Source organism: Microtus oregoni, unplaced genomic scaffold, assembly GCF_018167655.1.
Source record: "Microtus oregoni isolate MIOR12 unplaced genomic scaffold, Mior012 000050F_000, whole genome shotgun sequence".
NCBI classification, from domain to species: domain Eukaryota; kingdom Metazoa; phylum Chordata; class Mammalia; order Rodentia; family Cricetidae; genus Microtus; species Microtus oregoni.
The window spans coordinates 1,804,000-1,829,728 of NW_024543224.1; the positions used below are offsets into that span (position 1 = coordinate 1,804,000).

A 25,729-nucleotide genomic window follows, 5' to 3' on the forward strand; every position below is an offset into this window, starting at 1 on the left:
CTCTAGGCGGCTTGGTGAAGAATACCTTAGGGGTAGATGATGTGGGGGGTTGAGGTATATAAAGTTGATGTTGGGGTATGTAAAGTTGAGGTATATACAGGCATGTACCCTGATGTAGGAGGTTCTTTTGTCTACGTGATGCTTTCATTGGTTGAATAAAGAAACTGCCTTGGCCTTTTGATAGGGCAACACTTAGGTGGGCAGAGTAGACAGAACAGAATGCTGGGAAGAAGGGCAGTGTGGCAGATGCCGTAAAGCTACTGCCTGAGACTGATGCTGGTTAGAGTCTTTCCCAGTAAGCCATGACCTTGTGGTGTCACACAGATTGGTAGAAATGGGTTAGATCAGGATGTGAGAGTTGGCCAAGAAGAGGCTAGATATAAAGGGTGAGGCAGTACTTTAATTAATATAATTTCTGTGTGGTTATTTCAGGTGTACGCTAGCGAGGCGGGATGAAACAAAAGGACTTGCTCTCCTCTTTACAACAGTTCCTCAGGGACATTGGCTTGAAAGCAGGCTCCAGCATCCAAAGAAAGTCCTCAAAGTATCTCCATATGAAGCATGAGGATAAGGACATGATCATATCCCTTTTAGTATAGCCTTAATCCCCACATACTTCCAGATAACCTGGATAGGTCTCTTTTTATCCCTGTGATCTGTAAACATTAATATCAGATGGTTACATCTGAATTGAGTACATCGTCCATATAGGGGGTTCCAGGATAGGGGTACCTAGGAGATCCTTGAGATCACTATATCTCCATGTTGTTTTAGCCAATGTCCAGTCCCAGTCTGCTCACATCCCCAGGAAGAGAAATAGTAATCAGCAGCCCCCTCCCCCCACAGTTTCTAATAGTGGAGGCAGCCCATTTGCTTCTTGAGCATACATAAAATGGTGTCTGCAGGAGGGCATGTCTCCTAAGAACATGAGAACAGCCAGGTTCATTAGGGTAAGATGCCTAGGATAGGATGCACCCCCCAAAGCCTCCATATTTAGGTCTCCCTTCAATCCCCAGAATCCAGTATCCCACATCCAAGCTACTACATGCCAAATCGCAGAGGTCAAATGTCAGGTCAGGGCACTATGTCTAGGGTGTTGTCATCTGAGAAGTCTGGTTTAGGATCCCTCCAGTGCCAGTGCTCAACAGGATTCACATCATCTTCTGTGGTTGGTGGGGGCTTGCTGCTTGGACCTTGATCCCTGAGAGAAGAGTTAATATAATTAGCACCAGGAGAGCCATCTGAAATAGTAAAACAGGCAACACTTTCCTCAAGGGTCAATCTCCCTTGGGCAGTGGTGATTTTCTTTTCTTGTGTTTGAATTTAAGGGTTGTCCACCATAATCTATTTCTTTTTTTTTTTTGGTCATCTTGGTCTTCCCCATTGTCCTGGGTGGGGGGTGGAGAAACCTTAAGTTATGAGTGGGTAGCCATATAGGCGTTTCCCCTCTGTTTGGAAAGACACAACCATATCCTCAGTCCTGTGTCAACAAGGAATCTGGGCCCCTCCTTTGGTTAGTGAGAGAATCATTCCACCTAACCTTTAGGCAGGGCCTCATTGGTAGGGATCCCCAATGTTTCTGGAATCTATTTTGTTCATCTGATTTTTGAAAATTTAAAATATTGATGGTTAATAATGCCTTTTACAGTTATAAATGGGGAGAGACTTTTCCCCCTTTTTGTTTTATAAGAACCTCTTTGAGTTATTGCTGATGTCTTTTGACAATCGCTTGACCCTGAGGGTTTTATGGGAACCCAGTGTTATGGGATATATTCCAACTCTCAAATAATTCTTTTAATGTTTTACTTATGAAACAGGGGCCATTGTCAGTCTTGACTTGTTGTGGTAGTCCCAAGGTAGCAAAAAATTTTAAGAAATAGCTTTTGGCATGGGTTGCCTATTCTCATAGGTGAGTGGTAGCACAGCATTCCTTAAAGTGTGTGTTTATGGTCACAAACATATATTTTAATTTGCCAAATGGTGGGTAATGTGTTACATCTGTTTGCCAGATGATATTGGGTCCTAACCCTCTCAGATTAACCCCTGGCCTTTATAAAGGGAGGGGTGCAGAGAAACTCTTGATAAGTCTTACACATGTGAATAATTCTCTTTAATTCTGTTGCAGGGATCTGGGAGTATAGTTATCTGAGTCCTCTCCAGTTGACATGGGTTAAGTCATGCATTTGGGTAGCATTTTGTATGGGCAGAATTGAGACCTCTATGAGACAGGCTCCTGAAGCTGCAGTATCTGCAGCAGCATTCTCTTGGGGAATGAGGCCAAGGAGGTTTTTGTGTTCTCTGAGATGTTGAATATAAATGGGTTATTTTCCTATCTTTTAAGAGCAATCCAAGTTGTATCATCAAGTCAGAAATACGATTAGCATTTAATCTGATATAGCCATAGGTTAAGTGTGGCAGTAGGTTCACCACATAAGAGCTGAATAGAGGTTTCAGGGTTCTGCAATCTCTTGTAGGGCAATACACATGGCCATCATTTCCTTATATTGAGCAGACCCCCCCCCACAAGGGAGAATTTTGGTAATCTTTGTCTTGGTTCCCCATGCAGGGAAAACTATAAAGGCTGCCCCATTCTTCCCACCATCTGTGCAAACAGTAAAGTCTTGGGGCAGGGGCCTAAAAGAAAAGAATAAGGGGACACTCCAGTGTAGTTTTTTGATATAACTCCACTAACCAGGGCTCCCCAAAGAGAGTATCCAGGGTCCCCAGAAATCCCTCCAGTGCAAGGCTCAGTCAAGAACAATATCCTTAATTTTGAATAAAATTATTAACTTAGAGGGATCTTTTTCATAATGTCAGAGAGACATGTCCCTGATATTTATAATCATATCAGCTATTTGATCAACTAGAGAGTACACTCTGTGAGTGACCCCCAGGGTGGTGCATACCATTCTAGTGGTTGTGACTGCTGAACAACGGCAGCCAGCTTGGTCTTTTTCCCTAATAATATCCAGCCTTTGGAATGTAAGCATTATATCTTGCCAAAGAAGCCTGAGGAAGCTCGTTGATGGATTCAGTGAGTTCCTGGCGACCCTCAGGGGGTAAGAAAATGATCTAATAAAGTTGACTCCCTAAAAGGAGATTATATAACACACCTAGTTTCCCAGTCTCTACAGGCAACCAGGGCTTAACCCAGTTCATTTTTTTCCAGTATCTTTTGTAACCCCAATAAAGTGAGAGGCTTGGGCCGGATTAATTTGTGTCCATTCATTTTGGCTTGAGTGAGTGTTAATTTGGATCCCAATATATGAAATGGGGATAACTTTTGTATTTTGTTTGGAGCTATTTTAAAGCCATGTTATTGGAGGATATCAACAATAGTGGTTGCCCATAGAGCTAGCCCTGATTCCTCCAAATACACAACCCAATGATTAGATCATCCACATAAACATATAGGAGGTTATTATCTTTGTCAAAATAAGGATAGAGAATACTAAACAAATATTGTTGGCAAAGACCAGACTATTAGCCATCTCCTGTGGTATCTCTCGTCAGGTCAAGAGGAGTTAACTATAGGAATGGAAATGGCTAACTTTTCATAATCCTCCTCTTGAAGAGGAATTGAGAAGAAGCAATCTTTTAGATCAATTTTAGTGAGGTGAAACTTGGAGGGTATTTTTAGGACCCAAGGTAAGCCCCTTAAAGGGGCCCCTACTAGCTCCATATTGGCATTGATTGCTCATAGGTCCTGTAACATTCTTCAGGTCCCATTAGGCTTACATATCACAAACACAGGACTGTTCCAGGGGCTCGTTGAGGGCCTTATCCTTCTTTCTTTAAGCAGATTTCTACTGATTTCCTTGAGCATCTTATGTTTAAGTTCAGGTAATGGCCACTGCTCCACCCATACCAGTTTACCTGGTGTCCACTTAATGGGGGGACCCTGGGGGCAGTAGCCTCTACTTTTGGGGTGAATCCAGGTGTCAGGGGTCTGCCTGATGACACCTTGCTCAGTTTTATCATCGTAAAAGGCTAGGTGGTCAGTGGTAATAAAGGCATCCATTTGTCCTAACAAATCATTTCCTAGGAGATTTGCAGACAACTCTGGAAGGATAAGAGGCCTGAACTTTCCTTTTTCCCTGTCCAGCCCCACCCAAGTGTATATTAATTTTCTTCTGTCAAGATGGAGCCCCTTTTTGTCCTCTTCCCCTCTCCTAATTTATCCTTTCCAGGGTGGCTTGGGGCATAAGGATGTGGCCACTCTCATTATAGACAATATCTCATTTCTTTTGTTGTATTTGTCTCTGCCTGCCTTATTCCTTCTCCCTGGGATCTCTCTTCAGTAAATTGTGCCTATTTTTATTCTTCCCCATCATCTGTCTCCTTTTCTTCCATTCTTTTGGTTAATTGTTTGTTTTTCCCTTTCTCTGGCCAGATTCTCCACCTGGTTCCATGTGTCCCATGAGAAAAGATTCCCAGTGAGTACCCAGGGGACCAGGGTAATTGTAGTCTGACAATTCCAGGTCTTGGGAGACAAGCATATATCTCAATGCCTTAAGCACTCCATCATTTTCATGTGAAGTTGCATTACCCATCGTGTAGTACCACTCACCTTGACGACCACTTTTCCCTGGGACGAGTTGCCCCACATTCTGGCACCAATTGCTAGGCCTTCTTCGCCTCCTTATTCCCCAGAGAAAGGTGAATGTGCTATCCATCCATTCCACAGTCCTACAACTCAGGACAATAAGACATGATAGGGAGTCAAATCAAAGCAGAAACTCAGTTTATTACTGAGAACATCAGCTTATATAGGTTAAGTGACATCATGTGATGTGGGGGTACCTCTTGCCAATGAGATACATCCAAGCTCTCTCTCTGACTGGAGGGGCATTTACCTAGCTTTTGCTGTCTCATCCTCACTCAGCTCCCTTAAACTCAAGTCAAGCTTTTCTCTGCCTTAAGGACCTCTATGTACGGGTCCTGAGATAATTTTGGCCCAACACAGAATGTCTTAACAAAGTGCATTACTGACACATTTCTGGACATTTGTGTTGATACTAGTATATGTCCAATTTATGTCCAATTGTATAAAATGTAACCTATATAATTTATTTACACTTCATAATACTATAAGATGGTGACAATTATGTTACTGCTTTACTTGTATATTACAACACCTTATAACCTTTTTAATACTTAGAGAACACTCCTGCTTACAGAAAATGTGTACAGTATTTCTGCAAGCATTTCAATTGTCCTAAATTAGTGTATCTTTTGACTGTATTATATTATCTCTTGTGATTTATTTACCTACATATTGTTTTATTCACTGTGATCCAAGGAACAATTCTCTCTCTCTATTTCTCTCTCTCTCTCTCTCTCTCTCTCTCTCTCTCTCTCTCTCTCTCTCTCTCTCTCTCTTTCTCTCTCTCTCTCTGCCCCTCTGTCTGTATGTGTATGTAGAAATTATATATTATCAGTGTGAATTATGCTATACCATTTATGTTTGTATAAGTACACTCTATCAAGCTTACACAATGATAAATTTGGATGATAATTTTTCTTAGCATATTTTTGTTATTAACTAATTCAGGACTGTATAAACAATATGGATATACTCTAGAACTGCTCATGGAGATTTAGATATGTTACATTATAATTATAAGCCTATTTTTCAAAGACCCCTTAGCGTACATGCATAGTAACATTTCTCTACATCTTTTCTAAACTGAAAAGCAGAGAATATCATAAGCAACAACAAAACAGTGATTCATACTGGAGTATTTAATAGATATGACCAAAAGAAATTGCAAAAGAAATTAGAATCTGAATTTAGTCACAGAACAATCTTTGGTCTTTTTAACCAGACAACTAAAATTCATCTCTTTCCAGAAGAGAAAAAAAAAGACAATATAAAAAAACATTGAAATTACAACCATTAAAAATATAGTAGGTTATTTGTGGAGTGCCAAAAAATGTGAGCCTATTACTATCTTTATCTGAATGTCAGAGAGTTTCAGCTTGCTCAAAGTTGTTGCCATTCCATCCTGACCGAAGGTCAGAGTTCGAACTTACTTCTATTCTTCCAGGTTATTATCTGTTTCTACCTCAGACAAAGGTACCACCTAGATTTATATAAGAGAGTTCTGTTCTTTCAAGGTTATTGTCAATGGTTGTGACTAATATTCAGCCTTTGTATTTCAGGTATTGAGAAGCAGATCTGTTTCTACCTCAAACAAAAGTCTATGGATACAGCTAAGTTTCTACTCTCTTAGGGAGATAACAATGAATTCTACCCAGGGAATGGTTAGTCTGCAGGATATTTTGGTCTAAGTGTTACCTGTCTTATTCTAGCAACAGAATATTTAAATAAGGATGTAGCCTTTAACGTTCAATTGGTATGTTCATTTATTTGTATCATGTTAGTGCAGCTTTTTATATTACTCCTATCTTTTGGGGTCCAGGGTATTTTAAACAAAATGTAAACTAAGCATTTACAATGTTTACAATGTAATGGCAATTTCAGTATTCACTAGAACTCTCTCCTGGAACTAACATATGTTTCTGTTTTATTATTTTCACTTGCATCTTTGTGCTCTTTACTTTTTTTTTTTCTAATTCCCATGTTCCTATCATGGTAAGTAATATTTTTGTCGAAGATGGTCACTGATAGTTATATTTTGAAATCTATCTCAAAAAAAACAATGCATTCAAAAGAAAAAAGAATGAAAAAGGGATATTATCAACAATGTCCTTAGTATGAAGCATAGAGAAGAAGTAGTTATAATTCATAATTAAACAATTACATTTGATTTATTGATGTGGGACCCAAGGCAAACTAATTTCATTTGCAGAAATGGATAAAAAAGACAATACCACATTACAAACTTACTCAGATAAAGGAGAAAAAAAGAAAACACAATGAATGAGCATTGTTTTAGCAAAATAAATTCTGTTGCAAAGAATAAAAATGACCAGGTAAGCCTTTTACAAAAATCTTTTAAAATTGAGCCTGTCTGATACAAATAAACAGAGCTTACACATATATGTCCATGGGTTTTTGGTCTCTGCACTCTCGCCCCCTCCCCTTAGTAGCTAGTGTCTCATAGCAGGAGGCACTGGCCCCTCCCCCACTCCTTCAAGCCCACACTTAACAATCCCCCTCCTCTGGAGCAACATTCTTTCATCTCCCTTTCCCAATTCCAAGGTTCAAGGTCAACATCCACCTTCCCCTCCCCCTCCTAACTCACTGCTCCACTCCTGAACCCACTCTGTGAACTGAGCTAGCCCCTCCCTTGCTCCCTTTTCCCTTCTAAATCTCTCTCAGGTAGAAAAGCTGCTAGGTTCCTTGTCTATTAATAATTCTGCTTCCTCAGTCAGTACCAGATATTAGGAAAGAGTTAAAACAAACAAACAAACAAACAAAAACAAACAAACAAACAAAAAAAAAAGGTTGAGGATGGTCCTTAAACTCCTATATGGGAATTGGTGAAAATGGCCTTTAAAGTTTTAATGCCTGCAGACAAAGCTACAACAATCTACAGGCCTAAGCCTTACCAGCTGCCCTAAGGTCACAGGAAGGGAGACAAGGGAAGCCAATCACAGGCTCTATCAAGTGTGGCCTAAGTGGTCATATAGCATGATATTGCGCTACACCTGCTCTAAGGTTGTGCCCTATCTGCTAGCAACCTGAACACTGGAAATCACAATGCCCCCGTGCAGGCTTGTCCTCTATGCCAAGCCATGGAAGTCCGGCCTCATCACCATTGGCAAGTGAAACTGTGCCAGCCTTGCATGAAAGACCCCAGTGGTGGGCAGTCTTTCAGGCTGAGGAGACCCTCCCAAGGAACAGCGAGTCACTCTTCGGATGCAAATAGCAAGAGGCTTTATTCAGTACACAGTTACCTGGGGCGACTTAGTCTCTCGGAAGACAAGCGCGCCTGCAGACTGGGGGAAGGTCTTTTTATAGGAAAGAGGGCAGCAGAAGCAGATTACAGAAGCAAATGCATTGTTAGTGGTCAGTTGGAATGGGGCAAGGGGCACAGGTGGTTTTTCCTTTCCCAGCACAGATGTATGGGAACAGATATCCTGTTAATTGATGTCCTGTCCAAATCTATGGATATAAATATCCTGCTTTGCAGCCAGGGACCCTGACCTTACTCTGCACTTACAGTCGTTCGTCAAAAGCTTTGTGAAATGACGTTACAGCAGCCAAGCTGGGATCTTTCATAGGGGGAGTTGTCTCTTCTGTGAATTACTGATATTCTAAGTTGGGCACATGTGCTGACTATAGGCATCCTGTTTCCCTAAGCAAACGGGATGTTCTCATGAGAGCCGGCTAGCTGCAGGTCCTGAGAGGGGTCCTGAGGGTCTTAAGCGAACAGGATGTTCTCATGAGAGCAGGCCAGCTGCGGGTTCTGGGGGGGGGGGGTGTCCAGAGGGTCTTTCATTTTTCCTGTTTCTAGTTTGGCTCCTTATCGCTTGGGGCCAGATGGCTGACCGGCTGACCGCAGATATCTTGCCTGGCTTCTCCGCCCTTGTTCTCAAGTCGAACTTCCCTGCTCTAATGTTACTTGTGTTGCTCCAAAGTTTAAGCCTGGCATTGCTGCTGCTTAGCTGTTTGTCTATACTGTGGGGGTCTTTCATTGCAGAGGATTGTCAGTGCCCAAATTTGGTATACCCCATAACCCTCTCCGAGCCTAGGGTCATACTAAAAGTGGCAGGTAAGTCCATTACTTTTATTATTACTTGGGCCTTAAGTTTCCTCCACCAATTTCAACTATGGGGGTAGAAGGAACCCGTTCCTCCTTACTTAAAACTCTGCGACTGTCCTACATTCTTGTAGGACAATTTTTCTCCAATTCTTTCTTAGTGATACCTGCTTGTTCAGCACCCTTACTGGATGGAGATATCCTTAGCCATTTCCCCAAAGCTTTGTTCCGCTTCTTGGAGCCCCTTTTAACCCCACCCATCTCCAAGATTCTATTTTACAGGTTCACTATTCCTGCCAGACATGCGTCCAGGCCAACCCACAAGGAGCTCTTCACATATACCAGCTTCGTGGACACCACAGGCAAAGATTGCCAGGTTAATTTTACCCATATGCCTACTCATAAAAACTCTGTTATCTCTTAACACTTGTGGACACTTTTACAGGATGGATAGAAGCATTTCCAGTCTCCAGGGAAACAGCAGATGTGGTGGCTCAGGGTCATGGAGCTGGTGTCAGAAGCGCTCAACATCTCTTGGACAATGGGACTCATCAAACAACAACTAACCAAGCTCTTCACTGAATTCATAATATATTGGCCCTCGCCTCAGGCCCACCACATGTTCCCCCATGGGCCTGAGCCCTTTTGAGTTGCTTTATGGCAGGCCTTTTCTCCTTAACCATCACCTCCCAGTTCAAACTCCTCCACTGGCGGGGTACCTACCCTACCTTTCCCTTTTAAGGCCCTTCTTCATTCACACTCTGACAGTTGTCTTCCTGCCACTACACCAGTGGACCCTAATGCCTCTAAGCCTGCCTCATTCTCCCCAGAGGACAGAGTACTCCTCAAACAGTTAACTGCTAGGTCTCTCAAGCCTCAATGGACAGGACCTCACACGCTAATCCTCACCACCCCCTTGGCTGCCAAGCTCTTGGAACACCCATGCTGGTACCATCTCTCCAGGCACAAGCAGGCACCTACTCAAGACACTTGGTCTGTCCAGCAGACAGGACCTTCCACCCTCCGGTTTTCCAGGATGTCATAATGAAGGGCCTCCCTGCTCCTCATTCTGGCAAACTCATCTTAAGCAATAACATTTTTTTCCTAGACACCTGCCTTCTCATCTCCCCCAAGGAACAGATGCCTGCCTTCTCCGGGATGACAGTTAATGGGATGCCTTTCCAGCCACACCTCTCACTAAACATGGACACCTGGATCTCCCCTCACTACACCACACTGCCCTGTGCCCACAGGAAGTAGCCAGATTTGAGTCTATGCCCTTTGTTCCAAAGAGAGCCTAAATGTTTGTCATAATTACCATTCCAATTTTCTGTCACCCCTATATCCAAAAAGTCTGGAATTTCAAGTTGGAAGCATAGACCCCTACCCCTTGCATCTATCCCAACCCCCAGGCCTGGTCTGGACTCCAAATCCCAGGAGGCCAGGTCAGGACCACTCCCCAGGGTATTTAAGTGATCCCCCAAAAAAGGAACACATAGTCTCCCTTTCTTCTTCCCAGGGGGTACGTCCTGTAGCTTCCTGGTTCCCCCTCAGGGACACCTGAGAGCTCAGAACTCCCATTAAACCTGAATATTTCTTAGTTTGGCTTGTTTTCATTTGGCTTGATTGGGCATATTGTGTTGGCAGGGAGCTTGTGTTAGAAAATATTCCTAACACTACTTATTTTAATGGTGCTGCAGATCAATTTGATAACTTTTTACATACTAGACAAGTATTCTACCACTGAGCTTCATATTCTGTCCCAAAGTTACTGTACTGTATGAGCTAGTTAAATATGTAAGATTAATTAATCAGAATCATTTGCTATCTTTTTTCGCATCCTAAGTTAATGTATGTTCTCTTATTTGAATCTAGTCCTTAAGCTCTGCAACATCACTTGGGAGACTTCTATAATTGAGGACCTTTCTCTCTTCTGTAAAACAGTGGATGAGAGAAGGCAATGATCTCTACAGTTTTTTGGTAGTGATGTTGCTACTATGTTCTTACACCCTTCTCCATGTCACACTGTTATTTTAATTTTATTTATTTATTTATTTATTTATTTATTTATTTATTTATTTATTTTTGCTCTTTCCAAGGCTTTATTTTTACTTGGTCCAAGACTTGAGAGGGGCTCCAGGGCATTACAAAGCTGCCTAGTGGCTTCTTGACACGTTTAGGTGAAGGTCCTGAGGTGGGCTGGTGCAGAGCAGAGGTGGGAGCCCCTCGGAAGGAGAGGTCTTTGAGTCATGCTTGAGAGTGAGCCACTCAAAGAGGTACTCGCTCAGAGATACCTGGGGTCCAGCAGCCAACCTGTGGCGATGTGGGAAGGTCATTTGTCAATCTGTTGTTTCATTGGTTAATCAATAAAGAAAACTACTTGGTCTAATAGGTCAGAAAATTAGGTAGGTGGAGTAGACAGAATAGAAGGCTGGGAAGAAGTGAAGTGAGCCATGCCTCTCCTCTCTGGTCAAACGCCATGGATCCTGCCACAAGGTCAGACATGCTGAATCTTTCCTGGTAAGATACCACCTTGTGGTGCTACACAGATTATTAGAAATGGGTTAATCAAGATGTGAGAACTAGCCAAGAAGAGGCTAAAAATAATGGGCCAAGCAGTGTTTAAAATAATACAGTTTCTGTGTCATTATTTTGGGTAAAGCTAGCCAGGTGGTGAGAAGCGGCCCACCACTTCTCATTTCAACACGGCAGAGGTTGGTCAGGTGGTTGCCCATCTTCTTGATGACCTTCACCTCCTCATCCAGGAAGTGGTTTTCAAGGAAGTTACAGAGATGAGGATCTGTATGGGCAGAGCCCAGGTAATGAAGATCCAAGAGGGCCTGGTTCAAGTTCTTCTCCAAGGCCAGGGCAGCTCCCATGGCCTCCTGGATTTTACCCCACTCATCTTGAGATGGCTTCTTCACATCCTGAAAGAGTGTATGGCCTCCGCAATCGTTCTGCAACTTGAGGAGACGCTCGGTGCCCTCGCTCTTCTCCTTAGCCAATTCGCAGAAGAAGTGGCCTATACCCTCCAGAGCCATGTCATCCCGGTCAAAATAGTAACCCAGCAAGAGGTAGGTGTAGAAGGCCCACAGGTGCAAGTTGACCAGGCGGTTCACGACAGCCTCCACTTCGGTGAAATAATTCTGACAAATCTGGGAGATCATGGCTGAGACTCAGTCTGGAGCTACCCGCAAAGAGATGGTACTGTCTGGTCCTGGGAGCTGAAGGCGGTGAGAAGATGGTCCCAGAGGCTGTGGCTGCAGATGAGGAGCGGTGGAAGCTAACAAAGGGAGGCCCAGGTTCTGTTCCATCCAAACACTGTTGAAGCAAGACACAGATCCAAGGAATCTCCTAAGGCTGCTCACACTGTTATTTATTTATTTATTTATTTATTTATTTATTTATTTATTTATTTATTTATTTATTTGTGGAGGGTTTCAGGTGCTCACACTTTTGACAAAGCATAAAACTATGGAAGTGCACCTAATACCAAACCATCATTTCTTCCAAGCCTTAGTTTTTTGTTTGTTTTGTCTGTTGTACTCTTAGATGAGTAATTATTCCCACTAAGCACTCTTTTGTTTCTAGTTACGAATGTAGTATGACAGTACTTCTAACATTAGCCTGGTTTGAAAACTCAGTGAGAGAATTGACGGAAAGTACTTTTAAACTAGTATTGTACTATATCGGTTCAGGGTAATATTGCTCCTCTGATACCTAAAAAGGTACACTTACCAGATCTGTGGTTTCAGTTTCTAAGCTTACATTTTACCTGCTGTCAATAATGGTCCAAAAACATTAAATTAAAAAATTTCAGATCTAGGAAGATGGCTCAGCTACTAAAGTACTTCCTGTTCAAGTGTGAGGATTTGAGTTTGGATCACCAGGTCCCAAGTCAAAATTGAAAAGTGTTAACACAACTCTATAAGGCCAATGTTCCTATTGTGAGATGGGAGATCGAGATTAAAATAGCACTGTGTAGACTATGAAATAATGATACCCTGTCTCAAAAATGTAAAGGTGAAGATCAACACCTGAGATATTACACATGCATATGGTGGTCCCCTCATACATTTACTCATGCACACAGACCTGCAAACACCACATGAAAATACAAATCACACACACAAAGATAGAAGAATTCAGAAATATATAATTTATAATTTTAATGTATTTTATTATACTGTATGTATATAGATTCCTTATTTTAATAGTAATCATTGTTACCAAAATTTTCCTATGTCTTAGTTGTAAATTAAATGTAATCATGGGTATATATGAGTAGGGAAATCAAGCAATATAAATGAAACATTGCATCATTTGTCATTTTGGGCTTTCATTGGTGACTTGGAACATATTCTCTCTGGATAAGGAGGGACTATAAATTCCTATTAAAGTTGAGAGTTCAAAGCTCTGAAGTATAACCATTGGTATGAAGAGGATATAGATAGTATTTTCATACTACATATGGAAGCCTGAGTCATTGCAGTGGGCATAAGAATTTCTTTTCTCATAGCACAGATTTTAGAAAAAGATAGTTTAGCTCCATAAAATATTTTACTAAAAATAACCTAAACTAAGAAGATCTTGCAAAGAACAGTTGTTCAAATAGGATTCAATCTAGAAAATCCATTCCAAAAAAAAAAAAACATAGTTTACTATTTCTAGCACATCTTTCTAAGTTAGTTAATAAGTACTTAAAGCATGTGATAATTCTATGGCAACACCGATATTTCAACATTTTTTTTTACATTTTTGTCACTTATTTTTTCATTTATTTTATACATTGATGATGTAGGAAGGTCATTTGTCAATCTTTTGTTTCATTGGTTAATCAATAAAGAAAACTGTTCTGATAGGTCAGAAAATTAGGTAGGTGGAGTAAACAGAACAGAATGCTGGGAGGAAGTGAGGCAATCGCCATGCCACTCCTCTCTGAGCCACATACCATGCTGCTCCTCTCCAGGGCAGACGCGATGAAGCTCCAGCCCAAGATGGACGTACACTAGAATCCTTTCCAGTAAGCCACCACTTCGTGGAGCTACACAGATTACTAAATATGGGTTAAGCAAGATGTGAGAGTAAGCCAGTAAGAGACTAGAGCTAATGGGCCAAGCAGTGTTTAAATGAATACCGTTTGCATGTTGTTGTTTCAGGGCATAAGCTAGCCAGGCAGCCAGGAGCCTAGTGGCAGAAATGCAGCCCACAGCTCCTTCTATAACTTGAGAGCAGTTTCCCTTCCCTCTTCTCCTCCTGTTCCCTCTCCTGGCCTCCACTCTGCCCCCTCATCCACTCCTCTTCTGTTTTTGTTCATAAGAGTCAAGCCTTCTATGGTTGTTAACAAAGCATAGCATATCAAATTGAGGTAGGACCAAGCTCTTCCCTGTTGCGGGAGGTCCTCCCACTCCTCCAGCCTATAGCTGCTGAGATACCAGCCCATTGGGGCGTGGTCTCTCTCCCTTTAAATAAGCAGCCACTTCCCTCTCCTCTCTCTCTTCACTTCCTGCTCCACCAGCTACTAGAATCCCTTCCTGGTTGTGTAGAGGACTGTTGTCTGTGACGGCGATCTGTAAGTTTTTTCCCCATTAAATAAATACCACTCTATTAATCATAATTCCAAACTGGTGTGGCATTGTTTGTGACTTATGCCTTCAGTTGGCACTCAATGTTTGGTGTTAGGACCTCTCCTTCCCCCGCTCGTCTGCCGGCCGCAAGTTCGGCTTGGCACGAGCCTCCCTTCTTCAGCCGCGGCCTTGTTGGCGGCAGGCTTGTGGTCTGTGTCTTGTGCATGGAGCCAGCAGCTTAATACTCCAGTCCCCACGCACCCTATCATCTGCCTGCCAACGTGGATTTAAACTCCACAGGCCTGCGTAGTCTCTGCCCAAGTGGTTTGCTTTTTTCTGAGTCGTTTTTAAATCACTTCTTAAGTGGCGCGAACCAGAGCCAGCGGTTGCTGAAAGCTGCAACCCCTCAGGGTGACTCTGTCACGTGGAGGCATAAGTGGCTTCCAGGTTGCTCTTCTCTACCCCTGGATTCTGGGTTTCTGGTTCTGTCTCTGGAATTGATTTAATTACATTTACTTTGTTGAGAAACTTGCATTTTCCAGGTTTTTTTTTTGGGGGGGGGGGTTTCGAGACAGGGTTTCTCTGTGGTTTTGGAGCCTGTCCTGGAACTAGCTCTTGTAGACCAGGCTGGTCTCGAACTCATAGAAATCCACCTGACTCTGCCTCCCAAGTGCTGGGATTAAAGGCGTGCGCCACCACTGCCCGGCTTCATTTTCCAGTTTTTAACATCTACTAAGGCACTGAAACAGGAACTCATTTTCATCGCAACTTGGCAACAGCGGCACCTGCTGGATAATAGGTAATATGGCAGTTCTCATTTCTAACGCAAATTTTACTGCTTTGTTTACACTAAAACAATTGATTAGTAAATTTATATTTACTAATACAATGGATTACATCATACAAGTTTATATGAATATGGGAATATATTAATTTGCTTGTTACTAGGTTTCAGTTTTCTTTTCCATATTCTATCATTAAGGAAGAATATGGCACTCCTAAGAAAGATTGAATCTTTATGTACTAAAAATAGACAGAAGAATACGGCACTCCTAAGAATGATAAAATCTTTACAAACTAATAATGAACAGAAGAATATGACACTCCTAAAGACGATAGAACCTTTACGAACTAATAATGAACAACTAATTGACAGGATTAAAATTATTGAAAATCAGAGGTTATCTGAACAAGTGGATACTATGACAGACAAAATTGACTCCATATCCAAGGGTATTAGAAAGTTACCTGAAAGAATTCAGGCTGTTGAAATCGACGTTCAGACTTTATCACAAAGTTTTGATAAGGTAACAGACAGAATGTACCTCCAAGATGGGAATCTACATGATATACAAGAAAAGTTTAAGGAGGACATGTTATCTTTGAAAGAAAAAATTAAAGTTTTGGAATCACAGGTGCAGAATGGGGACCAAAAAATTGATACCTCAGTGAAATCACTGGAAATATATACAGGTCAGAAGATTCAGGATTTAAGAGAGACAATGATAAAAAGATTTGAAAAGATTGGAGAAATTTTTGCAGCTGGTGAACAGAGTAAGGAGGCACAAGGACAGGATACAATGCCTCCACCAGCTATTAGAACTGGCTTATCCAGGATTCTAGCAACATACCCTATACTTAATTCTGACAAAGTGTCAACTTCTAAAGGCTCAAAGGGAGTCAGAGAAGCTAGATGGACGCCAATAGCAATGAATGATCTGAAAGAAATTAAGCAAGCTATTGTTAATTTTGGCTTGCACAATGCATATGTAAAGGAAATGATAAGGACTTGGGCTTCTAATGCTAGAGCTACCCCCCATGATTTCCATCAGTTAGTGTCTGTAGTTTTAGATAATGGACCTTCCTTGATGTTTGGAATTTACAGAGAAGAATCCAAACATATGGAATAGCAAGGAAGAGCAAAGGGTGTTGAGGTTTCCCAAGATCAAATTCTTGGTGCAGAAGAATATGCTGATGCACAGGTCCAAGCTCTTTATGAAGATGAAGTACTGTGTCTATGTCACCAAGCAGCTTTAAATGCTTAGAATAGGATACAAGATCCAGCAAAAAGGGTTGAATCATATACCAGAATTAGGCAGGGACAGAGAGAACCCTTTATTGAATTTTTGCAAAGATTAATTAAGGCTCTGGACATAGGGGTAACAGACCCAGAAGCTAGACGTATACTTCTTGACTCTCTAGCTTTTGAGAATGCAAACATAGAATACAAAAAGATAATTGGGCCTTTAAAGTCTAGATCAGCACCTATGGATGAATGGATTCAGCATACGATGAATGTTGAGACATTTAGCTATAATGATGAATCTTGGGTGGGAGAAGCGATTTCCAAAGCAATGAGGAGACATCAAACTGCCAGGTGTTTTAATTGTGGTAAATTAGGACATTTGCAAAGGGATTGCAGGCAAAGAAGTTCTAGGAATAATATCTCTTCTGGGAATGACAAAAATAGGAGACCTTGGCCTTCAGGTATATGTAGGAGATGCAGTAAAGGCCGGCATTGGTCCAACGAATGCAGGTCAACAACAGACAGAAGGGGCAATCCAATATCATCGGGAAATTCGTTGGGGGGCCTCTCGCAGGCAGCCAAGCCAACAGTGGCCCAGTCATTCCCAGTCACAGTGGAGAACGTGCCTCACCAAGAAAATTAAAAGCTCCAATTTCTGCTGTAAAAAGTAATACTGATCTAAATGATGAATTACTTGTGGAGGATGAGTCAAAAAACCCAGTAGGACAGAGTAAACGTATAGTTTGTCAGACTTCTATTAATGATCAAAGACCAAAGCTAAGAGTCTGTATAAATGGCACTTTTAATGAAGGCTTATTAGACACAGGTGTGGATGTAAGTATCATTACCCCAGAATCTTGGCATCAGAATTGGCCTTTTCAAGAGGTAGATGTTCAGTTCCTGGGAATTGGAACCCTATCTCGTGTAAAACAAAGCACAAGATGGTTTGAATGCATAGGGCCCGAAGGGCAAATAGGAAGACTAAAGCCATATATAGCCAATATTGAAATAAATTCATTGGGCTGTGACCTGCTACAGCAATGGAATACCCAGATTAACATTCCTGTAGTTCCAGGAACTCATAGTTCTGGGAAAGATATGATGAGGAATTATGGATAAAGATCACCAGCCATTCAGGTTGTACAAGAACATACAGCAAATACCAAACCTTTAGAGGTACCAACAGCCCTACCTTTAAAATGGCTAACTGAGAAGCCAATATGGATCAAACAGTGGCCTCTAGCTGAAGATAAACTACAGGCATTGGAACAGCTGGTGAAAGAGCAACTAGATGCTAACCATACAGAAGAATCAACCAGCCCTAGAAATTCTCCTGTGTTTGTTGTAAAAAAGAAATCTGGTAAATGGAGAATGGTGACAGATCTAAGAGCTGTCAACAAAGTAATTCAACCTATGGGCCCACTACAATCTGGAATTCCTTTGCCTTCTCTGTTACTAAAAGGATGGCCTCTTATAGTTATTGATTTGAAAGATTGTTTTTTCACTATACCGTTACAAGAAAAGGGTAGAGAAAAATTTGCCTTCACCATGCCTATTTATAATAATTCTCAGCCTAATAGGAGATATCAGTGGACTGTCCTCCCAGAGGGCATGCTCAATAGTCCTACATTGTGCCAATATTTTGTAAGTAAGACACTGGAAATAATTCGTAAACAATTCCCCAAGTCCATAATTTATTATTACATGGATGACATCTTGTTATCTGATTCAAATAAAGATACTTTAGAAAGGATGTTTGAAGAAGTAAAGGAAGTTTTGCCTAGGTGGGTATTACAAATTGCCCCTTAAAAGATGCAAAGAGGAAATTCTATTAATTACCAAGGTTACAGAATAGGGTTAGAGAAAATTAAAACGCAAAAGGCACAAATTAGGAGAGACCGGTTAAAGACTTCCAAAGATTGTTAGGAGACATTTCCAGTCTATGACCAGCTGTTGGAATAATACCTAATCGAATAGTTCATTTAAACAAAACCTTAGATGGTGATAAAGATTTGAATAGTCCAAGAAAACTGACAGCTGAAGCAGAAAAGGAACTGACAATGATTGAGGAAAAATTACAGGAGGCACATGTGGATAGGGTGAACCCAAATCTTAGCTGCATCCTATTCATATTGCCTTCCAGAATTTCTCCTACAGGGATTCTAATGCAGAGGGAAGATATTATTTTAGAGTGGATATTTATACTTAATAAACCAAGTAAAAAATTAAAAACTTATGTGGAAAAAGTCTCTGAATTAATTATAAAAGGTAAGCTGAGACTTCGTCAACTAGCAGGTATAGACCCAGCAGAAATTATAGTGCCTTTTACTACTGAAGAAATAAAAAAGTTTTGGGAAGACAATGAACTGTGGCAAAGACCTTGTGCTAATTTTTTTTGGGGGAGAAATTAATAGCAACTATCCCAAAAGTGGTAGACTTAACCTCATAAAAAGAACTTCTTGAATTCTTCCTAGAATTGTACGTGATGCTACAATAACTGGAGCCCGTACAATCTATACTGAAACAAATAAATCAGGGAAAGCAGGTTACAAGTCAAATGAATTGAGTAAGGTGGAACAAAGTCCTTATAATTCTGTCCAGAAAGCAGAATTATATGCCATTCTTATGGTGCTAAGGGATTTTAAAGAAACTCTTAATATAGTTACAGATTCGCAATATGCAAGAAGAGTTATCTTGCATATTGAAACCGCTGAATTTATACCAGATGACTCAGAGTTGACTTCATTGTTTATCCAGGTACAAGACATAATCAGGAACAGGCTTTGTCCAACGTACATAACACACATCCGTTCCCATACAGGTCTGCCTAGTCCTCTAGCCCAAGGCAATGCTGAGATTGATCAATTATAGATTGGAAGTGTGTTGCAGGCCTCAGAATTTCATAAGAAGCATCATGTCAATAGTAAAGGCCTAAAGAAAGAATTTTCCATTACTTGGCAACAAGCTAAGGACATTATAAAGAGATGTCCCACTTGTTCTTTCTATAATCAAACACCGTTGCCTGCAGGGAGTAACCCAAAGGGTACTAAGAAAAATAAAATCTGTCAGATGGATGTGTTCCACTTTATGGAATTTGGTAAATTAAAATATGTACGCCACACCATAGACACATATTCACGTTTTCAATGGGCTACTGCCCTGAGCTCAGAAAAGGCTGATTCAGTAATCACACAATTATTGGAAGTTATGGCCATCATGGGAATACCTGCACAAATAAAGACAGATAATGGTCCAGCATATTATCTAAGAAAATGAAACGCTTTTTTTTATTATTATAATATAAAACACATTACAGGTATACCAAATAATCCTACAGGTCAGGCAGTTATAGAAAGATCAAATCATACACTAAAAGATATGCTGAACAAACAGAAAGGGACCGAAAATACCCCCAGAAATAGATTACATAATGCTTTATTAACCTTGAATTTTCTTAACACTAATGAGAAAGGAACTACAGCACAGAAAGACATTGGATAATGGAAAAGTCTGCTGAACTAAATCAACCGATTTATTTCAAAGATGTGCTGACCTCTCAACGGAAGCCAGGAGATGTGCTACGTTGGGGAAGGGGTTGTGCTCTTGTTTCCACAGGAGAACAAAAATTGTGGATACCATCAAAATTAATAAAGTTTCAATTTGAAGAGGAGAAACCTCTTGGAAAGGAGAAATGACAACTCATCCACAATGATGATATTCATAGAGGTGGTAAGAAAAACATATAGAATGGGGGCAGGCTTCTGTTCTTATCTCCACAGGAAAACACTCATCTTTGAAAAATTCAAGGGACCCTGGATGTTTGGATACTGACAGATGGAAAAATACCTGCCAAATATGAAATATCTAGAAAACCGAGAGGGGTTGTGTAAGTAATATTAAACCATATTTCTATATTTATAAAGCTGGTTTTGAAGTTGGACTCTGGCTCAGTCCCTCTCCAATTCCAAGCTTGTTAGTAAGAGAAAAATCCAGAGTTTCTGGAGTTTCTGTCTCATGTCAAGAGCCATGATATGGGACAGAAAGAAATATGAGTTTAGAAAACATCTTTGCTTTTCTTCATATCTATCATATTTTTCATTGAATATATCTATCATGCCTTTCAGTGGACATATACATACATGTCTACATATGTCTATATGATTAATGTTTAAGTTTTTCACAATGAACAATGAGTTTTTCCTGAAGTGACATTTGAATTTTCCAGGAAGAAGATGGGGTCCCATAACAACAACTCTACCTGGTTGATATGACGTCATGATACTGATAGCGCTACTACAAGACCTGCTTTGGTTACCAGCTGCACAAGACAGTTCCAACTTGCTTAGCTGAAATGGTGCACTTGTTATACAACATTTTGGCCAGACCTACACAAAATATTCAGAGACTATTGGCAATTTTAAAAGACATTAATCTTGAAATTTAACCATCATTTTACTTTCACAGGATCCCCCAGAAAGATCGTCGCCCCCATGACAGCTGGAAGTAATTCTAGAGGACGACGTCCCCTCTCCCAGTAAAGTTTGCCCTTGGGTTTAGGGACATCATTTAGGGGTTGATTATAATTAGTATACAATTGAGGGTTGGGGGAGGAATTTTATAAGCTCAGGGATCATTTTGAAAAAAAAAAAAGAAGGATGATTTGATAATAGATTTATAATTGTGAGTTACTGTTTTTAGACAAATATAATGGTATTTATTCTTGTATATTGATACAAAGTTAAATTATATTGACTATTGTATGCATGCATGTTTCTACCTCTGTTTAAAACATTTTTTATGTATTTACAGATATTGTATTGATATATACATATGTATATATATATATATTGTATATATTTACCATATTGCAGTGTACATTTCTACCTCTGATTAAGATACTTATATAATGTTTGTGTATTGATATATATTTACCTACTGCAATGTACATTTGTACATTGTTTATATTTGGAGGTCATTGTCCTCATTTGCTTCACAGTCGTTTATTGTCTTAGTCTTTATGTTAGATAGATATTGAGAATTATATAGATTAATAGTCATCTAAGTTTGTCATTTATAATTAGACTAATCAGGTTCTTCAGATATATAGAGATTATGCTCAGTATAGACAGATAATTTTAAACTTCTTTAAAGTGCTGTAGAAAATGGCCTTTAATCTAACTCAGAGTTTTGTGGTAGTGAGACACAATTGCTCCTGGCAACACTACTCTATTCCCAAGAGAATGTTGAGCACCAAAAACACTCCCCCTGGAGCCTTTCTTTTTGGCAGAACTGGCCTTGGGGCAAAGAAATGCCCATACCTCAACCACTGACAGAGATACAGAGCATGCATCAATGGATAAAACAGGACTGTCATATCCTGCCAAGACAGGGTAAGATAGTTTTGAAAAAGTTGCTTGCCTTTGAAAATGGTATGTCAGTTATGTTAGGCCTTAGCCAACGTTGGTTGTTTCAACGCTGCTAACGTGACTTTGGGTGATTGCCCAGGTAGCTAGTTGTCTCTGTGATTTGTTGCATGTTTTGGAAGTTGTTTTACTGAACATCCTAATTACCCAGGTAACATTATTTCCCTTCTCAGATCTTCGATGGGGTTGAAGACTATATAAATGTAGTTACTTTCTCTCATGACTTGGCCAAGTTATTTATTATACAAGACCTAAGCTAGTTAAAATAGGATATTTGTACTTATTTTATATAATTTCATAGTAGGTTTAGAACTCTCTTATTTAAACAAAAGGGGGAGGTTTTGTGAGAGGTCCTCCCACTCCTCCAGCTTATAGCCACTGAGATACCAGCCCATTGGGGCGTGGTCTCTCTCCCTTTATTAAAGCAGCCACTTCCCTCTCCTCTCTCTCTTCACTTCCTGCTCCGCCGGCGACTAGACTCCCTTCCTGGTTGCATAGAGGGCTGTTGTCTGGGATGGTGATCTGTAAGTTTTTTCCTTTTTAAATAAATACCACCCTATTATTCATAATTCCAAACTGGTGTGGCATTGTTTGTGACTTATGCCTTCACTTCCCTTTGTATTAAGGTTGACAAATGCAACCTAGTATGAGAAATAGGTTCCCAAAAGCCAGTCCAAATGACAAAGACAAACAGGCTTTGATACCTTTTCTAGGAATCCCACAAATAAACCAAGCTACAGAATTGTCACACATATGTAGAGAGCCTAGGTCGGTCCCATGCAGACTTACTAGCTGTCCATCTAAAACCTGTGAGCACCTATGAGCCAGATTAGTGGTTTCTGTGGTGTATCAGCGAAAATGAATGTATATATATATATATATATATATCTTTAATTGGGAAACAGACTTACAGAACCAGAGGTTCCAGCGGAGAACAGGAAAGCAGAAGGGGCAGAAGGAAGCACACCCACAATTTTTATAAGTATAAATTATCCTTGGGGGACCCCGCCCTACAAGTAATGTCATTGGCTGGGTCTCTCCTACATCTCCCCTTTTTGTCTAAACAAGATAGAGCCAAACCAAATACAACTATATACAATAGTAACAAATAATAAATATAACAAACAATATTGAGCTAGAAACATATAACAAAAGTTTTGCTAAACATTCTATCTCAAGGAGTCTAAATAAGGTAGAGAGTAACTACAATTATCTAATCTTCAACTCTATCAAAGATCTGAGAAGGGAATTAATATTACTTAACAAACAAGAGATATCCAAAATGTGCAGCAAATGACAGAGACTACTGACTACCTGGGCAATCACCCAAAGCCTTGTTTGCAATGTTGAGACAACTAACTTTTGCTAAGGCCTAACATAACTGACATACCATTATTAAAGGCAAGGAACTTTCTTAAAAATATCCTACCCTGTCTTGGCAAGATAAGACAATCCTGTTTTATCCACTTGTGGATATTTTATATCTTTGTCAGTAGTTGAGGTAAGCTCCCAGTGGAGTGTCTTTGGTGCTCAAAGTTCTCTCGGTAGTAGAGTGGTGTCACCAGGAGTGATTATGTCTCGTTGGCACAGAATTCTAGGTTAGATTAAAGACCATTTTCTACAGCTCTTCAAAGAGGCTAAAGATTATACTATCTATACTAAACATAATCTCTATGTATCTAAAAGACCTGATTAAACTAAAAATAAATATGACAAACATATAATTCTCAATACCTGTTTAACTTTAAGACCAAGAGGATAAACAACTGTGCAATATATGAAGACAATGATCTTCAACTGTAAACAATGTCATTACATATCAAATGTAAACAATGTTATTATATAAATAATATCATAGGTAGAAATGTACATTGTAATAAGGTAAATGTATCAATACAATATAGACAAAGTTGGAAACATGCTCTTTTACAAAAATAGAGGTAGGAACACTCACATTCAATATTCAATATATCTATATACAAGAAACTGTACCAGTACAATTTTCTAAAATCAGTAATTCACAAATACCAATCATCCCATCAAACCAGTAAATCCCCCCCATTTTTAAAGTACCCCTAATTCCATAAAATATCTCCCCCATTCCCTGAATCCTATACCAACCACTAAATGATGTCCCTAACCCTGAGTGCAAACTCTTTTGGGAGAGAGGACATCGTCCTCTAAAATTGCTTCCAGCTGACATGGGGGTGACATTCTTCTTAGGGAGTCCTGTGAAAGAAAATGCTGGTAAAATTCCCAAATTAATCTTTGACCTAAAAAAATTGGAACTAGCCTCTGAGAATTTTGAGAAGGTCCGGCCAGAGTGTTGTCAAAAATGTGCACCATTCGAATTTGTCTCGTGCAATTGGTACCAAAAAAACAGGTCTAATTTTAGTGCTAAAAAAAATTCATGATGTCATAATAACCAGATTGAGTTGATGTTGTGGGGCCCCATCTGAATCCTGGAAACTCTAAAGATTACTGTAGGAATATTTGTTGCTTGTTATGGGAAATTTAAACATGAACAACAATGACATATACTGTCATATAAAGAAAGACACAGATATGAGGAAAGGCAAAGAAAGTTTATCAAGTATATAATTATTCTTATTCTGTCCCATTTCATGGCTCCTGACCTGAGGCAGAAACTCTGAAATATCTCTTATCAATAGGCTTGGTATTGAAAAGGGACTGAGCCATTGTCCAACTCCAAACCAGCTCTACATATTAATAAAGAAATGTTTGATAAGACATATATATATATATATATATAAATTAATACTTACATTACATATATAGTTTTATTGCCGATCATTAGTGGGTAATAACTAGTTTCTATCCTTCGGTAATTAAATATTCAGGGTCCCTTAAATTCTTTGTAGATGAGTATTTTCCTGTGGAGATAAGAAAAGAACCCTGCCCCCAACCTATCTGTATTTCTTACCATCAGTATGCTCACCATCCTTGGGAATGAATTGTTATTTATCTTTTCCAAGTGGTTTCTTTTCTTCAAACTGAACCTTTATTAATTTTGATGGTATCCACAATTTTTCTTCACCTGTGCAAACAAGAGCAAAACCACTTTCCCAACGCAGCACATCTCCTGGCTTCCATTGTGAGGTCAGCACATCCTTGAAATAAACTGGTTGATTTAGTTCAGTAGACTTTTCCATTATCCAATGTCTTTCAGCAGCCGTTGTTCCCTTCTCATTAGCGTTGAGAAAATTCAAGGTTAACAAAGCATTATGTAACCTATTTCTGGGGGTGTTTTCCACCCCTTTCTGTTTGTTTAATGTATCTTTTATAGTTTGATATGATCTTTCTATGACTGCTTGACCTGTAGGATTGTATGGTATACCTGTAACATGCTTGATATTGTAATAATCAAAACACCATTTCATTTTCCTAGAGACTTAAGCAAGACCATTATCTGTCTTTATTTGTGTAGGTATACACATGATAGCCATGACTTCCAATAAATGAGTGATTACTGAATCAGCTTTTTCTGAACGTAAAGCAGTTGCCCACTGAATCAGTGTCATGATGTGATGAACATATTTTAATTTGCCAAATTCTGCAAAGTGGAACAATCCATCTGCCAAATTTCATTCCTTTGAATGCCCTTTGGAATAGCCCCTGCAGGCAGTGGCGTTTGGTTATAGAAAAAGCAAATAGGGCATTTCTTTACATTCTCCTTAGCTTGTCGTCTTGTAATAGAAAACACTTTCTTCAAGCCTTTGCTATTAACATAATGCTTTTTTTTATGAAATTCAGAGGCTGGTTGCACACTACCAATCAATAATTGATCAATTTCTGCATTACCTTGTGCTAGAGGACCTGGCAGACCCGTATGGGATCAGATGTGTGTTATATACATAGGGCAAAGCCTGTTCTTGATCATACCTTGTACCTAGATAAACAATGAGGTTAGTTCTGTATCATCAGGTATAAATTCAGCAGTTTCAATATGTAAAATAACTCTTTCTGTGTATTGTGAATCAGTAACTATATTAATAGGTTCTTTAAAATCCCTTAGCACCA

General features: G+C 39.9%; 1 protein-coding gene across 1 annotated transcript; it reads right to left on the bottom strand.

The window, feature by feature from the left end:
* Nucleotides 1–1,074: 1,074 nt before the first annotated feature.
* Nucleotides 1,075–11,839, bottom strand: LOC121436639 (ferritin light chain 1-like). The gene is made up of 2 exons (XM_041636652.1): nucleotides 11,362–11,839; nucleotides 1,075–1,241 (listed from the first exon to the last, which is right to left on the bottom strand). Exons 1-2 carry the CDS (start codon nucleotides 11,837–11,839, stop codon nucleotides 1,075–1,077), a joined length of 645 nt encoding a protein of 214 aa, XP_041492586.1.
* Nucleotides 11,840–25,729: the final 13,890 nt, after the last annotated feature.

What these genes read in the sequence shown, in the direction of transcription:
- LOC121436639 (XM_041636652.1), bottom strand. Translation starts at nt 11,839, where the DNA reads ATGATCTCCCAGATTTGTCAGAATTATTTCACCGAAGTGGAGGCTGTC. An exon ending in CCGTGTTGAAATGAGAAGTG is followed by an intron (nt 1,242 to 11,361) that starts GTGGGCCGCTTC and finishes TTACTATTTCAG; the next exon opens with ATGGCTCTCCTGGTGCTAAT.